At 49.7% G+C, this 15944-nt stretch overlaps 4 protein-coding genes across 4 annotated transcripts; 2 read left to right on the top strand and 2 right to left on the bottom strand.

Moving 5' to 3' along the window:
• Positions 1–163: 163 nt before the first annotated feature.
• On the bottom strand, positions 164–2350 carry N7509_002121 (uncharacterized protein; the record flags this gene model as incomplete). Its single annotated transcript, XM_056626758.1, has 6 exons — positions 164–777; positions 838–854; positions 929–1059; positions 1118–1710; positions 1773–2217; positions 2312–2350. The coding sequence occupies 6 exons, from the start codon at positions 2348–2350 to the stop codon at positions 164–166; spliced, it is 1839 nt and encodes a 612-aa protein (XP_056492553.1).
• A 654-nt stretch (positions 2351–3004) lies between these two features.
• Positions 3005–9316, top strand: stt4 (1-phosphatidylinositol 4-kinase STT4; the record flags this gene model as incomplete). The annotated part of the gene is made up of 8 exons (XM_056626757.1): positions 3005–3012; positions 3070–3253; positions 3317–6621; positions 6675–7046; positions 7108–7360; positions 7415–7618; positions 7679–7966; positions 8033–9316. The coding sequence occupies 8 exons, from the start codon at positions 3005–3007 to the stop codon at positions 9314–9316; spliced, it is 5898 nt and encodes a 1965-aa protein (XP_056492552.1).
• Positions 9317–10368: 1052 nt separating this feature from the next.
• On the top strand, positions 10369–12437 carry N7509_002119 (sugar porter family MFS transporter; the record flags this gene model as incomplete). Its single annotated transcript, XM_056626756.1, has 4 exons — positions 10369–10713; positions 10815–11071; positions 11182–11605; positions 11688–12437. Coding segments are annotated over 4 exons (1776 nt in total), but the record flags the coding sequence as incomplete, so codon positions are not given.
• Positions 12438–13221: 784 nt separating this feature from the next.
• Positions 13222–14031, bottom strand: N7509_002118 (uncharacterized protein; the record flags this gene model as incomplete). Its single annotated transcript, XM_056626755.1, has 1 exon — positions 13222–14031. The coding sequence occupies one exon, from the start codon at positions 14029–14031 to the stop codon at positions 13222–13224; it is 810 nt and encodes a 269-aa protein (XP_056492550.1).
• Between the last annotated feature and the right edge of the window lie 1913 nt (positions 14032–15944).

Here is a 15944-nt window from a genome sequence, read left to right as displayed (position 1 = left end):
CCCCCCCCCTGAAGAATAAAATGAAACAATAAAGTACTAGAAAAACAGAATTGGAACACAGCGTGCTCCAGACCCAGATCGCGATCTACCGAAGCAATCTTCGATCCCAGATCTACTCAGTACATATCGTACTGACACTGGCACTGACTGGCGAGGACCCGATTTACTCTTCGTACAATGCAGGATCTCCTCGAGCGCCGAGGTTAGCGAAGTCTCGAGGGCCACTATTGTCACCCGGAGAAGGTTCACGACGAGAAACCTTGGCTGGGCGGTTGTGAACACGCTTTCCAGCCTCATTCTTGCGGAATACCTTGATCGGGGTAGCGCCGTTCTCGACATGCTCACTGAAATCAGCCGCATTGACACTACTTAACAAAGTGCGTTCGCGCTCAACCTTGCGCTTGGAGAAATCAAGCTTGCCGAGTGCGCCCGTCAGCCCATCGGTACTATCGTTGACGCTGGGGTACTTCTCGGTGAGCCATGGGTGTTCGAGACACTCGTCCACGCTGATGCGTTTCTCGACATCGACGGTAAGCATTCGGTCGATTAGTTCCAGTGCAGGGTCTCCCACGGAGTCCCAGTATGGAGATGGGTAGTCGAATCGTCCCATCTTGATCTGTTGGGCAAGTGTCCACGGATTCTGTGGGGTATACAGTTCATCCGAGAAGGGTGGGAATCCGCAAAGACAGATATAAAGAACAACCCCCAATGACCAGACGTCCACGGCTTTGGTGTAGCGTCGCTGTTTTGTCTCTTGCAGGATTTCGGGTGCCACATCTATACAATTAGTTACTGATCAAAAGGCTCACACTTGAGGGACCGTAGTTAATAACTTACAACTTGGTGTGCCACACCTGCGTATTCTGTGTTAGCATATCCGTAAAGTAGAATATGATGGAAAAGGGACGAAGAGAAATTTCGCACTTACAAAGTGGTTGTGAATGAATCCTCGCCGATGATCTTCGCAAGCCCAAAATCACCCAACTTGACAGTCATTTTCTTGTCTGCAAGAAGGATGTTCTCCGGCTTGATATCGCGATGAACGATTCCTCGGTCATGCTGAAGGAATATGTTAGCATCAATATCGTCGGTTCCAATCGATACAACATATAGATACCAAGTATTTCAAGCCCTCGAGGAGTTGGCGGAGGAGATGACGGCTCTCAGCCTCGCTCAGTTTTTGTTTGTTCACAATCAGGTTGAACAGTTCGCCTTCGGGAGCAAGTTCCAAAACGAGATGAGCTGCATCAGCTTCGTCAAAGGTATCCTTTAGACAGAGCAGATTCGGGTGATTGACACCCATCAGGAGAGCAATTTCTTGCTGCAATGCCTCGCCTTGATTCTTTTGGGAGTCTCCAGGACGTTTCTCAAACTTTTTGACGGCAAACTGCTTTCCAGTCGCCCGTTCAACACAGAGGTAAACAGTCGCAAAATGGCCTTTTCCGAGTTGTTGCAGGATCCGGTACTGCTGGCGGAAACCATGCGTGTCTCGTGTGCGAGGATAGCGGAAGACAAAGCGGGCTTCATTCAAAATGGACACTTCGTCACCATCTTCAAGCTCGCGATGCTTGTTTCGTCCCACTATAGCGTCGTTGACAAAGGTACCATTGCTCGAAAGATCTTCTAGCATAGCAACAACATCTCCCTTACGTTTCTCCGAAAAGAGGAGGAAGTGTCGGTTTGAAATGGTTGGGATATTGATCACCAGATCTGTTGACTCATTAGCATTCACATCCAGGTCGTAAAACAGGTTGCTCGGGATATTTGCATACCACACTCGGGGTGACGGCCGACCAGGTAACCACCAGGAGCCTGACCCTTCTTAGGAGCCCGTTCCCGCCCATTGCAGCTATCACGCTTCTTCAGAACGAACGGATCGCTCACGTTGTCATCCAGCGGGAGGAGGTATCCCCACACTCCCTCGGCACTCTCATCGTCGACCTCGTCCGCAAAAGCCCTTGGGGGGTACACAAATTGCGAGAGAGCCTGGGTATCACCAGGTGGGGATGACACCGCCTGCGATTCGAGGTTTTGACTCGGGCTGTCCGGCGGAGTGGCAGTGAGTTCTTTGCGGATGTCTGTAGCGGTCGAGTTGGCATGGGTCAGCGGGGTGGGGAGATAGTCATGGTCCACCGGCGTCTCCAGTTGTTGCTGGCTCGATATTCTTTGAGAGCGCCTGGGTTTCTTCTGGTCTTGCGAGTCCGTTTCGGGGTTGACCTAGAATTGATCGAGCGCACGGTAAGCAAGGCAAGCCACTCCAGGCAGGCATGTTGCGTCAACGGTCAACGTCAACGTGGATAGAAGTACTCACTCTTCCCCGTTTGAGCGAGCTTTTTTCACGAGGCGGCATGGCTCTTACTTATAACACACAGACCCCTGGTCTCAGGAACTTATCCACAGGCCAATTAGCGGGTGATGACCAGATGAATCACTGCGGCATTGACGTTCCAGACACTGGTATTACAGCGGCAGGACGGACAGGGAAATCTCGACGAGATTAGATTGAAGTGGACGGGCTGATCCCAGACCCCGCGAAAAGGTGTGAAATTCGGTGGGAGCGAGAGCTGTCGAGGAAGTCTGGAGGTGGTGGGAAGAGGAGCTTGGAAGTCGCAGCTCGAGGGAGAAGCGCGGCCGCCACCCGCCCCAGCAAAATGAGCCTCGCCGTAAGTACGAGTACTGGTCCCGTAGTAGTTAGGTAAGTGTTACTACTAGTATACTAGTCTATGTCTATGCTCTTGTATGTACATATAAATAAATGTATACGCATAGATTTATCCAAAGTAAAATAATTTAAATATCTAAGGAATTTAAATCAAGAATTTACCATCATTCATAGCGAGAAAGAATAAACAAACAAGGCTCATTCCACGGGGAGGACAATCTTGGCTCCGCAAATCGCGTTGACACGTGCCCCCCGAGCTTCCGAACCCCCTTCCCCGGAATTATTGGATCTCCTGGCACGATCTTGAACTTCCCTAGTTCACAGCTCTGCACTTTCGCCGAGATGGATGGGTACGTCGCTTCTTTGACTTCAGATTAACTTCCCCGTTTACCACTGACCCCTTCCAGTCTCTCCGTCGGAATCAGGCGCTCCGCCTTTGAGAAACTGGCCGCTCTGGCCGTCAACCAACCCGCCCGAGGCAATGAATCGGACCTCATTCGTCTGAACCAGCAAACCCGGCCTGCCCGTCAGGCCGATGGTATACTGAATGGAGTCTTGAAAGACAAATCCCCCACTTCGCGGGTCCCAATGGTGCGCAAAGCTCGACCTCTTGGTCCCCGCTTCCTGGGTATGTAAGTTGACATATATCGATAGGGAATTCGCGAACTCGACGTCCTTTTGGCTCTTTGCAAAGCTGCCAATTCCGTGAAAGACCAAGAGAATGCAACCAAGTTGGTCACTCAGCTGGCTCGCTACCTGCCCGAAGCTCCCAGCCAACTGTTTCGGTCGTCGCCATTCCTACAATTTGTCAAGCCATCGCCATGGGAAACACTCACCACCAACCTGACCTCAGCACTCCTGTCTCTTGGAACAAGGTTCCCATCCTTGCGCCAAGCTGTTGTCACTTCAGCGACAGAGTTTCTGAACAATTGCAGCGAGGCTATCAACGCGGTGACTCCTTTCCAATACTCGTCAAGCGAGGCAGGTGGTCGCGGAGTCGTTCATGAGTCTATTGCCATTCTGTCAATCGCAGTCTCCCTGGTTGGATTCATGGAGTCGTCAGTCAAGTATACCTCTATTTGGTCCTCTGGGGAAAAGATTCGAATCATCGACCATCTACGAGTCATGCTCTCCGAACCATTTATGATTGCGGTCGAGACAGCTTCATCCACCATTCGCAATGCCGGTATGGCCGAGAATACGTTCAAGGACTGGAGAAAGTACACGCGTCGCTACGCAGTCCAAGGTCGGCCCCTAGGTGCCATGCTCGTACAGCAGGGCTTTATGCGCTTTGTGAAGTCATCCGCTGCATCCTTGATCGAGTCCCAAAACTTGTCCGATGACCAACTTCTGAACGAGTATATGGCAGGAATGAGTATCGCAAAGGGCTATGACGAGGCTGACACTGCTCTGGTCGAGCGTATCACCGATATCATCAGCGAGGAGATTAATCTGCTTGCGGATGGCTCTGACTATTTACAAGTCGGTTCTCCCTCTCAGCAGCGGTTGGCCTTTTCCGTGAAGGGAGATGCGCTAGTCGGATTCCTGAATTGCGTCGTTCTGGGAGAGGATGCTACAAACAACGATGTTCTTCTCTCATGGCTTGAGGACACTCTGGCTGATGCTCAGCAAATGGCATCTGACAGTCTGGCAATCATTTCTTTGAAATGCACGGCTATCCTCGCTAGAATGTCCTCGAGTGGCGCCACGATCGGGAGACGTTGCTTGTTGAAGTTTTTGACTCAAGGAGGAACTCCTACCGGCCCAATTGTTGCCGTTGCTGCTAAATGCCTTGCTCAAGTCCTCAGCATTCTGTCTGAAGATGCCGTGATCACTACCCTGTACTCTCTGGGGAATGCACTGAGCCCCAGTGCAAATGGTGATTTTTCTGCCCAGGATCAGTTCCTCGGAGACCCCGTTGGCAATACAAACAACCTTGGCGCATACAGAAACGGCAGCCAAATATCTTTCTCTGCCTCTGGAGAGGAGGATCTCCTCATTTTCAGGAATGTTATTCACGCGATTGTGGCCATTGCTACTAGCTGCAATGATGACAAAATCACTGCTCTGGCACAGTCCATGTTGCTTCAGAAGGTCGGCAAACTCGGCGTCTCAGTAGATGCGTACATCATTCAAGAAACTGCCGTCCTCGCTTTGAGCAGCGGGTCGGCCGAGTTCCAGCTGTTGCTGAAGTTCTATAATCGCATTTATCTTGATGGGGTCCACAAGAGTTTGACTGTGATTTCCGAAGCAGTCAAATCTGCAATGTCACACTTGGCGGTGATCTTGGACCGACAGTCCCCTCTCCATCGAATGTATCTGATTCATCTATTGGAGAGCATTGTCAACAAGGGTGATGTGCCGGATCTCGAGACAGAGCGCCATAGGGAAGTCGTCTTTGCCGCTAGCGATATCACCCCTCTCTTGAAACCACTGGCACTTTTGATCTCTGCTTCAAAGACACCAGAAATGTCTCAGTCTCTGCTTGAATATGATGATATTATCATGTCCTTGTTCCGGGATGCCTGGTTTAATATTGCCGTCCACGGAATATCCCTCAACTCAGCTGTTGCGCAGCAGCATATGAAGGAGCTTCGTTTGCTTGCGAGTCACTCGCCGCCACTCATTGCCGAAGAACGCATGGAGTCTCTCGAGAGCGATGTAGAACTTAATACTGTTCTCAGACGAGGCTCCGGGCCGCAGCGAGTTTTGGACCAGAAGAGAACTCTAATTGCAGAGCTTGCAGGTCGCGAATCTGATATCAAACGGCTGGATTACCCAAGATCAGTGTTCCTTAATGCTGTTCTTCTGATTGAAAGTCTCCGCGCATCGGCGGGTGACTGTACCAAGATTCTCAATTACTTCCGCGACCCATCCCTTGCAACCCCAGAAATGGTTGTCTGCATGAGCGCTGTCGCCGACAAAACTGTCTCCTGCTATCTATCGCGAACTATTTCTGGAGAATACGATGAATTCTCGGCACCTTTCTTGTCTAAACAGCTGGCAGATTTTCTGGTAGCTTGCTGCCACCGCATTGAAAGAGTTCAAAGTATCGCCACGCAATGTGTTGAAAAGATCATCCGCGAATGTCCTTCGGCTCTGTGCGAAAAGCATTCTCTTTTTGCTCTCCTGGAGATTCTGACTGTTATGTGGTTATCCTGTCTCCAGGGAGAGCTGGATGAATTTGAGTGGAAACCATCTCTGGTTTCCCCGATGGGTATTGTCCGGGTTGACCTGCCCGATAACTATGCCTTTAGGAAGGTTACCCTGGATCGATTCCTCGGACATGCTAAGGCATGGGTCACGGCGGTGTTGAACATTGCTCCTCTCGACATCAAGGGGCTCCTTCAGACCTATCTCTCTGAATACGATGATGATGGGGGCTATGGTCACATCTCTATGGGCCGGTCTTTCGCATTGGAAATGGGCTCACTGATTCCACAGAGCGACCCCCGACTAGGCTCCCTGGATAGTCACGACAGCAGTGATGTCAACCTGGCTTCCGATTTCATGGCACTTTACACCACTCGTCAAAAGTATCGCCGCCCTGACATGCGTTTGCTCCATGGACCCAACAACGACATATTCGGAACTAGTGGCCATCCACCTGAAGCTGAAATGTCTCCCGAGGCCGCTGATCGCTTGGAGGCTACTCTTTCCCATATCTATGGACGCAGTGTTAATGGCGAAGATATACCGCTTGTTGAGGTCCGGGACTTGCTTAGACAAGCCGCCGGCCTCATTTGTAGCAGCAGCAAGCCTCGGCTGTCGGTTGTTCACTACCTTGTTGCTCTGCCCTTCCGAATCTTCACCAAGGAGACGATCAAGCTGGGAGTGTCTCTCTGGCTGGGAGTGATTCATGAAAATCCTAGCATTGAACCCCGAATTCTCTCAGAGGTTGTTGAGGCCTGGGAAAGAAGCGTTCAGTGCCGACAGGGGCTGTTTGACCCGTCCTTTGAGTATGTTATTTCTTCACATGGAAACGTTTCAATCAAGATACTAACAGCTTTAGATGCATTGATCCAATGCATGCGCAGATCGAGCTTCTTCCAACTGACAAGGCCCTGATGCTTAAACAGCAGCAGGACGCGCAGAATGCTTTATCACCCCACATGCGTGTTCTCCAGTTCTTCGAGAGCCATTTCAATGCTGTGCGTCTCGGAAGCTTGCAGGATCAACAACTGTTCTGTCGACTGGTTAGCAGCACGGTCGTGGCTCTCGCGAATACCCAAAGCCATCCCCTGGCAAGAGAAATTCATTTCCGTATAATCGTGTTCGGATTGAAGGTCTTGCAGAACCTAAGCCCACGAAATGGCCCAGCGACTTGGAAGCTTAAGGATCAAATCCTTTCAGCCGCCCTCAGTTGGTTCAAACATACGCCGAGGTATGTCATGACTTTTTATACTCGTGAAATGAGGCTTATTCCTAACTTCGGAATCTTCTAGATGGTCTTTTGGCGGCAACCGTCTGCAAATTAAGGCGGAGGATAAGGTTTTCGCTGATACCTTGTCCATGCTTCGAAGCGTTTCGGATATTGCCTCTCAGTCCCAAAGATCCTACAAGTCCTTGCAAGCCAAGCAGGATCTGTTGCAAATTCTTATTGAACACGAGAGATCCCGCCTCCGAGTTTGGCTCTTCCCTCTGGAGCCAGAGCGCAAGCACCATATGCCCTCGATCGGAGGGAAGAATGCTGCAGAGGTATTTTTTACACCGATACTTTTACTTGACACAGCCTCTAACACGTTCTACCAGGGTGCCGCATCTTTCCTACGACTTGCGTGGGCTGAGAGTCCCGGCCTGGCTATTCAACTTGCTGCCCGGTTCCCGTCGCCGAAGATGCAGCAAGATGTTCGATGGCTTATCATGAACTTCCCCGAAAAGGCCATCACTGAAGCCAGTGCCCTCGAAATCATGTTCGACTCCTCTTTGCCATCTGATGTCAATTTCCAACTCAAGGTAAGTCCGGTGTGAGGTTTGAGATCCGAGGTCCCTTCGGTGAACTAATATTTCATCTAGTATTTGCTGTATTGGGCGCCTGTCAATCCCACCGAAGCCTTGACATACTTCTTGCCTGCTTATGGGAACCATCCATTCATTCTGCAATACGCGATGCGCGCCCTAGAAAGCCACTCCATGGATGTTCGGTTCTATTTCGTCCCTCAATTAGTCCAGGCCCTGCGATACGATGCTCTGGGATACGTTGAGCGTTATATCCTCGAAACTGCGAAGCTATCACAGCTGTTCGCGCATCAGGTGATTTGGAACATGAAGGCAAACTCCTACAAGGACGAGGATTCCCAAATTGTAAGCTTACTCCCCGCTGTTTCCTGCCTTTTCTTCCGACGATGATCTAATCATAACACGCATTAGCCGGATCCTCTCAAGCCGACACTCGACCGCTTCCTGGATAACTTGATCGCGAGCTTCTCTGTCGAGGAGCGCATTTTCTACGAACGAGAATTCTCCTTCTTCAGTGAGGTTACCGGCGTCTCTGGCAAGCTTCGTCCTTACATCAAGAGAAGCAAGCCCGAGAAAAAGGAGAAGATTGAGGAAGAGCTGCGCAAGATCAAGGTCGAAGTCGGAGTCTATCTCCCCAGTAACCCCGACGGCGTGGTTGTTGGAATCGATCGGAAATCCGGCAAGCCGCTTCAAAGTCACGCAAAGGCGCCTTACATGGCTACTTTCCGTATCCAAAAGACTCGACCCCGTCTAGAGGCCAAGGCCGCTGCCCTGGTCCACGAGGCCAACCACCAGCGCCAGGTATCGGTGCGCGCGAAGGAAGCTGAGCAAGAGACATATGAAATCTGGCAGTCGGCCATCTTCAAGGTCGGCGATGACTGCCGCCAAGATATGCTTGCCTTGCAGATGATCGCAGCTTTCCGCAGCATCTTCTCCAGCGTTGGTCTCGACGTCTGGGTCTTCCCGTACCGAGTCACATCCACCGCGCCTGGATGTGGTGTGATTGACGTGCTACCCAATTCAATTTCCCGCGACATGTTGGGCCGCGAGGCAGTCAATGGTCTTTACGATTACTTCGTGTCCAAATACGGCGGCGAAGACTCAATTCGTTTCCAAGAAGCACGCACCAACTTCGTCAAGAGTATGGCCGCATACTCTGTAATCTCATACCTGCTCCAATTCAAAGATCGACACAACGGCAACATCATGGTCGACGACGCAGGACACATCATCCACATCGATTTCGGCTTCTGTTTCGACATCGCACCCGGTGGCGTCCGATTCGAGCGCGCTCCTTTCAAATTGACCTCCGAGATGGTGGCCGTCATGAGCGGCACCCACAATCCCGCGCATCATCCTAGCGGAACTTCGGGTATCAGCTTGCCGGGACATAACTCGCACAACCCGACCAATACACAGCCCTACCGCTGGTTCGAGTCTCTGGTCGTCAAGGCATTCCTGGCCTCGCGTCCCTACTGTACTAAACTGGCCCATATCGTGTCTTTGATGCTTGATAGTGGTCTGCCTTGCTTCAAGCCTGAGACACTGAGTAATTTCCGTGCTCGATTTGTTCTTGAGAAGAATGAGCGCGATGCTGCGGAGTACATGCGGGATCTTGTTCGCAAGTCTTACATGAGCGTTTCTACTAAGGGATACGATCAGTTCCAGCTCATGACTAACGGTATTCCCTACTAAGTGAAGTAGATGGTGCCTACATGGTTGTGTGGTGTAGCCACTAGTTATACCTTTTTTTTCACTTCGTCGGGCCTTGTCATTCAAGACCTTAGACCTTTTTTCTTCTTTGGACCGATTGATTAATATATTTTGGACTTTGCCTTCAGTTCTTTCTTATTATGGCTTTCCCTTCTGCCATTTATGTCGTTGTGTAGTTCTAGAAACAGCCTTCCGCCAGCCTCCCGCTTAAGTTCCAAGGTGCACCGGACCATACTAGTAGCAGTCATTTCGCCCCAACCAAAACCAACCTAGCGCCTCTCTTTTACTCATCTATTCATCTTGCCAGATCCAAGAAACAAATAAAGTTCGCCACAAAGTTTCCCCGGTCGATCATTGTTGACAATGGGCGGGTGGTTGACGTCACGACTTTGTAGCCACCACAGCACACGCTGGGCCCAGCAATCTGGAATGACGGAATCAGCGTCGATTCTTAAAATTTTTGGAAATAAGTCACAGGCCCTCTTCAACAATGGTTCATGTCCGGGGAGGCTGGATAATCCTTGTAGTGTAATAGGTTGGGTCGGAGTATAGAAGATGGTGCGTGGCTTGCATCTCAGGCAACCTGATGTATACAGTTAACTATAAGCAGATAATGGTTAGTTGGTGCTCACAGTAACTAACGACGAACCTAGTCTTAGTATTCATCCACTAAATACCAGTACCCTGCGAGTAGTAGAGTAGCCACTGCCACCCCGATCAATGACGAATAGAATACGCCGGACGTGGCAAGCCTATGATTCAGAGCCAACTGCGATTGACAGCAACTCCCTTAAAAGAGGCAAACGCCTTGCCATGCAATCACTGAGACTCCGCATACCTGGCCACTTTCTAGAAACTTTCATCGCCATCTTTTTTCTTCATTTTCATTTCCATTTCCATTGTCACTCCACGAGGACATGATAACCAATTCATCGACAAATCTACACAATTGAAACCGTGATATCCCACGCACACTACCTACTCATACACCCAACCAACACCAACATCCACATTTCATTCCACTCTCACCAGCCAGAGCCAGCTCGAGGCCCTCCAAAATGAAAAACCCATTCACAAACAAAGAAATAGGCGCCAGCACAGGCGGTAAATCACCACCTCTAACCGACCTCTCAACGGGCAGCGACGACCAGGAAAAGCGACGGAGCAGTTCATTCGACGAATCCAAGATACCCTGGGTGACATGGCGATCACTGACACTGGGTGCATTCGTCTCGATTGGCGGTATTATCTTCGGATATGACACGGGTCAGATCTCGGGGTTTTTGGAGATGAAGAATTACAAGGAACGATATGCTCAGCTTAAGTCTGATGGGTCTTATGAGTTTAGTAATGTTCGGTCTGGGTTGATTGTTTCTATGGTGAGTTCATAGTTTATAACTGGGATGAAGTCGGGGCGAAGCGTGGTTATGTCCTGTCCTTTCCTAGCAATGATACAATAGCTAACCATATTCACATCTAGCTCTCCATCGGCACATTGATCGGAGCCCTCATTGCCGGACCCCTAGCCGACCGAATTGGTCGCAAATGGTCAATTTTCTCCTGGTGCATCATCCTACACGTTGGATTGATTATTCAAATTACCTCCCCAGCTGGAAAATGGTATCAAATGATGATGGGCCGGTTCGTGACTGGTTTCGGCGTCGGTGCGTGCTCGTTGTTAGTACCTATGTATCAAGGTGAAATTTCACCTAGACATATTCGAGGTGCTATGGTTTGGTAAGTGAAGTGAAGTGAAGTGAAGCTCCAATTCAAGTTGAAAATCAACTATTCCCCAAAACAAAATTACTAGTAATCCCCCAGCTAACCTGCTTTGGATTCGCTCACAGCTCCTACCAACTCTTCGTAACCCTCGGCATCTTCGTCGCATACTGCATAAATTTCGGCACCGAAAAACTCGACAACACCGCAAGCTGGCGAATCCCCCTTGGAATAACATTTCTCTGGGGTCTGTTGCTGGGATTTGGAATTCTATTATTCCCTGAAAGTCCACGCCATGATTATCGGAACGGGCGTGCTGAGACCGCTAGAAAGACTATGTCGAAACTCTACGGCGTGCCGCAAAATCATCGCGTTATTGTGCACGAGTTGCTCGAGATTCAGGAACAGCAGGAAGCTGAGAAAGGGTCTAAGGGTGGTTGGCATGGGTGGATTGAGATGTTTCAGGCTCCACGCATGCCGTATCGGATTGCTTTGGGTGTTGTGCTTCAGATGTTTCAGCAGTTGACTGGTGCTAATTATTTCTTCTACTATGTGAGTACACACAACAGCCCGCAATTTCCAACCCCAAGGTGTTGTCGTATCCATACTAATAATTCCTCTTCTTTTCCAACAGGGCACCGTAATCTTCAACGGCGCCGGAATAAGCAACACATACGTAACCCAAATGATCCTGGGCGGCGTGAACTTCGGCACAACCTTCGGCGGCCTATACGTAATCGAGCACTTCGGCCGACGCAAATCCCTCATAACAGGCGGAATCTGGATGTTCATCTGTTTCCTAATCTTCGCCTCAGTAGGCCACTACAGTCTCGACATCGAAACACCCGCCAACACGCCCGGCGCCGGAAAAGCAATGGTCGTCTTCGCCTGCCTCTTCATCACCGGATTCGCCATGACCTGGGGACCGATGGTCTGGGCAATCGTCGCAGAGCTATATCCAAGTCGATACCGTGCTCGCGCCATGGCCATGGCGACAGCATCGAATTGGCTATGGAATTTCTTGATTGGGTTCTTTACGCCGTTTATTACGCACGATATTGATTTTGCGTATGGGTATGTTTTTGCGGGATGTTTGTTTTTCGCAGTCCTTACGGTTTTCTTCTTTGTTATTGAGGGTAAGGATAAGACTCTTGAAGAGATGGATATGATGTATGTTATGCGGGTTAAGCCTTGGGAGAGTAGTAAGTGGGAGCCGCCGGTGCCGGAGCACCAACTTACTACGGCTCAGCTTATGGATCGGGGTGTGGCGGAGGGATTTGATCGGGATGAAGGGGTGGCTGCAAATAATAAGCAAGCGGAGGAGCCGGTTCATATGCATGAGGAGGATGCTGCTGTTGGTGTTGCTGGGCCTTCGAGTGGTTAGATAGATTAGAAGGGTTGAGTTGAGTGGCGGGAAGGCGAGAGGCGAAATGGAAATGGATGAGGCGATAGGATAGGATAGGATAGGACTGGAGATGACCTTAAGATGAGAGTTGATGACGATATGATTGATGGTGGGGGGAGAGGATGATTCTGATTCATGAATTACGTAGCTGTTACTTTACTTGTACATACACAGCCCAAAAATGATGGGGGATGGGGTTACGATGAAATTATGTTTAGGTTTTGTTCAATAAAGAAACTAGTATCATGTAAGAAACTATCATGTCAATTTGGTGTTCGGTTACCATATCATCAAATCAAATCAAACCCTCAACGCCAGGATGAGGTTGCAATAGTAAAAACAAGTCCTTGAAGAGCATAAACAAAGAGAACAAACACGGATCAATGCGGAATAAATGAGCATGAGCTTGAGTATCAGAGGCCAACCAACCTAACCCAACCCAGCCCAAATCAAATCAATCTTTCCCCTCGCTTACCAACCAGGTGCATGGACAGGACATAAGAGAAAAATAGAAGAAAAAAGAGACACAAGAAAAAAGAAGGGATGGATAGATAATTGAACCCATTTTCAAGTCAAGACCCCACTGGGTAATGTAGTAGAAACACATAGAGAAAGGCACGCTGACAACAAAAGGTACCCAGCCCTCCGGAGTCGAAGACCACAGGCCGTTTCAAATCACTCGGAGGCGTGGGAGATATGTATGCAAAGAGAAAAATACCCAGACAGCATTTGTTTAACCATCTAGAGGGGTAAACCATCCGATCTAATCCATAAAGTCACCACGAAGAATCTTCTCCTGGAAGAAATCGGGCTTGTTCTGCTTAGGTTGCTTGGGTATTTCCCGAATAGGTTGCTCCATGGAGGCAATGGAGGCAGCACGTTGGTGATTGTGGGAACGATTCGCCGAGGGATTCTGCGGCGAGATGGGACCGCCGATGGACGGGGCACGCTCGGCCCGTGACCGGAGGGCTTCCGACCAGTTGAAACCTTCGCCTACTCGGCGCGACGGGTTAGATTTCTCTTCCAGTGGAGACGAAGTACTTGCGGAAGATCGGGGTTGGGCTTGGGCTTGGGCAGGGGTGGTGGTGGTGCTGGCACTTCCCAAAGGAGGCGAGCGACGTACCCCTGCCAGTGATGAAGGGACACCGGCAGAAGGGCCTGAACCAGAACGGGGAGGGTATCTACCGTTGCTTATGCTTCCGGCACGAGCTTCACGGAGTGCTTGTGCGCCAAAGGATACTCTTCGAGCCCAGGGTGAGCTGGGAGTGGCACCGGGTGAGGAGCTCTCGGGGTCATCAGCGACGGCGTCTTCGGTTGGAGCGGATCCCAGGGAGCTGGACATGCTGCCTCGACGGAAGGACTGGTTCCCAAAGGCTGAGGTTTGAGTGGGGGAACCGGATAGGCCGAGGGTGGTGATGGATAGGCGGCGTTGATTTGCCTGCTGCTGGCTGGGTTGTCTCCCCGAGGAGTTACTCGCACTGGGCTGCTTGGAAAAGAGGTCGGCGATGGATGCTCGACGAGGGCGAGACTCGGGCTCGGGGACGTTGATAGGAGCGGAGCGATCGTTGGACATGATTCACGATGAGATGTGGTAAGGTGGCGGGGGAGGAGGTAGGTAGTAGGTAGTAGGTAGTACAGGTGAAGATGTGAATAGAATGGGAATGAGGATAAGAGAGGAACTCGGACGGACTCGCCGCCCTTCACATGCAAGAGAGATCGAATGGAGGAGAGAGAGAATAAGCAGCGTCGATGGTTGAAAGACCGGAAGCTGCGGTAGTGTGGTAGTGTGGAAGGGAGTGAGAGAGTGGGAGGGGGAAAACAGAGATGAAGTCAGGAGATAAAGCGGGGGGGCAATAAAGAGAGAAATGAGTTTGTGTGGGAGAATGAAGTAGGGTTACAAATTGCAGGGGGATGTCAAGGGTAGGGGGGGATGGGATAATCAGAGAGGATGCAGACAAAAGGAGGGGCCAGCTTCATCCAAAGCTAAGCTTAGCCCAAATTCCGGGGAAGTGGCGCTATTGTCGTATCCGGCGGTGGAGATACAAAGTGGATATAAACCTGGGATAATGGTGATGCCATAGCCTCCTCTCCAGCAGATCCACAGCCACTCATCTCTCTTTGACCGACGCACCGCTTTGGGAAGACGGAAAGTGGGGGCTACTCGCGATGATTATTGGCTTACGGAGTACTTACCCTTGCAATTGCATTATGCTAACTTTATTACTAACTCTGCTGGTGATAAGCCTATTTGCCAGTCCTGCCGATACACCCTGTGGGACATCCTAGGATCGTATGTTTGCATCTGCATCGTACCATCATTGCCATTGCCCCATTGTGGTATGCTTGTCACAGGCTTATTTTACAAACATGCCACCACGATATGCTGCTAATTATAAAATGTGCATGTCTTCCTAGAATGGGAAAGCTTATTTTTTACTCTTTTTATTCATACACTATCGTAACTAAAATGACTTCTCGTATGCACTGCTCAGGTGTCGTTGGAAATCACATGTTTGATGCCTGGGCGCCAAGGCATGAACATTTAACGTGGTCGGTAAGCGAGCTGCGCATGTAAGCAAGCTGCGCAGTCCAAAACACATAGTAAATCTACATTTAGATTTCAACAACAACCTATTATGTTATTTATTGTTAGTCGATAGCGATTGATAAGGTTTGTGAATACTATATATCAATCTTAAGTAAATTAAAAATCTGCATTGTTGTGGTATCGAAAATTACAGTGCTCCAAGGTAAAAATATATTTCTACTCACTCCCTAGTCTATGAAAATTCTCGAAAGTTCCTAAAGACGCTAGATATCACGTAAAAGATAGTATGCGTTAAGGAAAAGTCCCTACAGACCACTATTGTTGAGATATCAAATTGTAATATGTCACTTTTACTATGTGTTTTGGACTGCGCAGCTCGCTTACATGCGCAGCTCGCTTACCGACCACGTTAACTATAGAACTGCGTCCTCCGCTCCCACCTCCTCCTTTTCCTCTTCCTCTTCGTTTCAATTATAACTATATATAACCATTCCTTCCTTGACATTTATAAGCAACTGCGTCGAGATCGCTTCCCTCTGTTCGACCCGGAGGGAACGGCTCACTTGCTACCGGCCAAGGGCAGTACAACATGAATGAGAGGCAATAGTTCTTGATTCGACTGCCTGAAGGTAGCGGAAACGAGGCCAGAAGTTTTGTGAGTTTCCACCAGCCTGATCTCCTTAACGACCTTTTTTACAACTCGTTCAAACATTCAATCATGACCGCTGACGAGATCTTCAGCATCCAGTCATCTGTGAGCCTCATGGGATGGCGGCTTCACCGTTGTATTTGGAGCTGGAATCACGCCACGGACATCTGGAAAAAGCGAGGCTTGAATGGTATCCGCAGCACTATTCTTCAATTCTCCACTTCGTTTGCTGCAATGGATTGCTCGATGATGAAAACTTTCAGAAGTCGATACGTCTCCAGAAAGCCAG

Source organism: Penicillium cosmopolitanum (genome assembly GCF_028827165.1).
Source record: "Penicillium cosmopolitanum strain IBT 29677 chromosome Unknown utg000004l:1.0-4361866.0:1.0-4365735.0, whole genome shotgun sequence".
NCBI lineage: Eukaryota > Fungi > Ascomycota > Eurotiomycetes > Eurotiales > Aspergillaceae > Penicillium > Penicillium cosmopolitanum.
The sequence above is the reverse complement of the archived record's forward strand: the minus strand, read 5'-3'. Positions and strand labels throughout refer to the sequence as shown.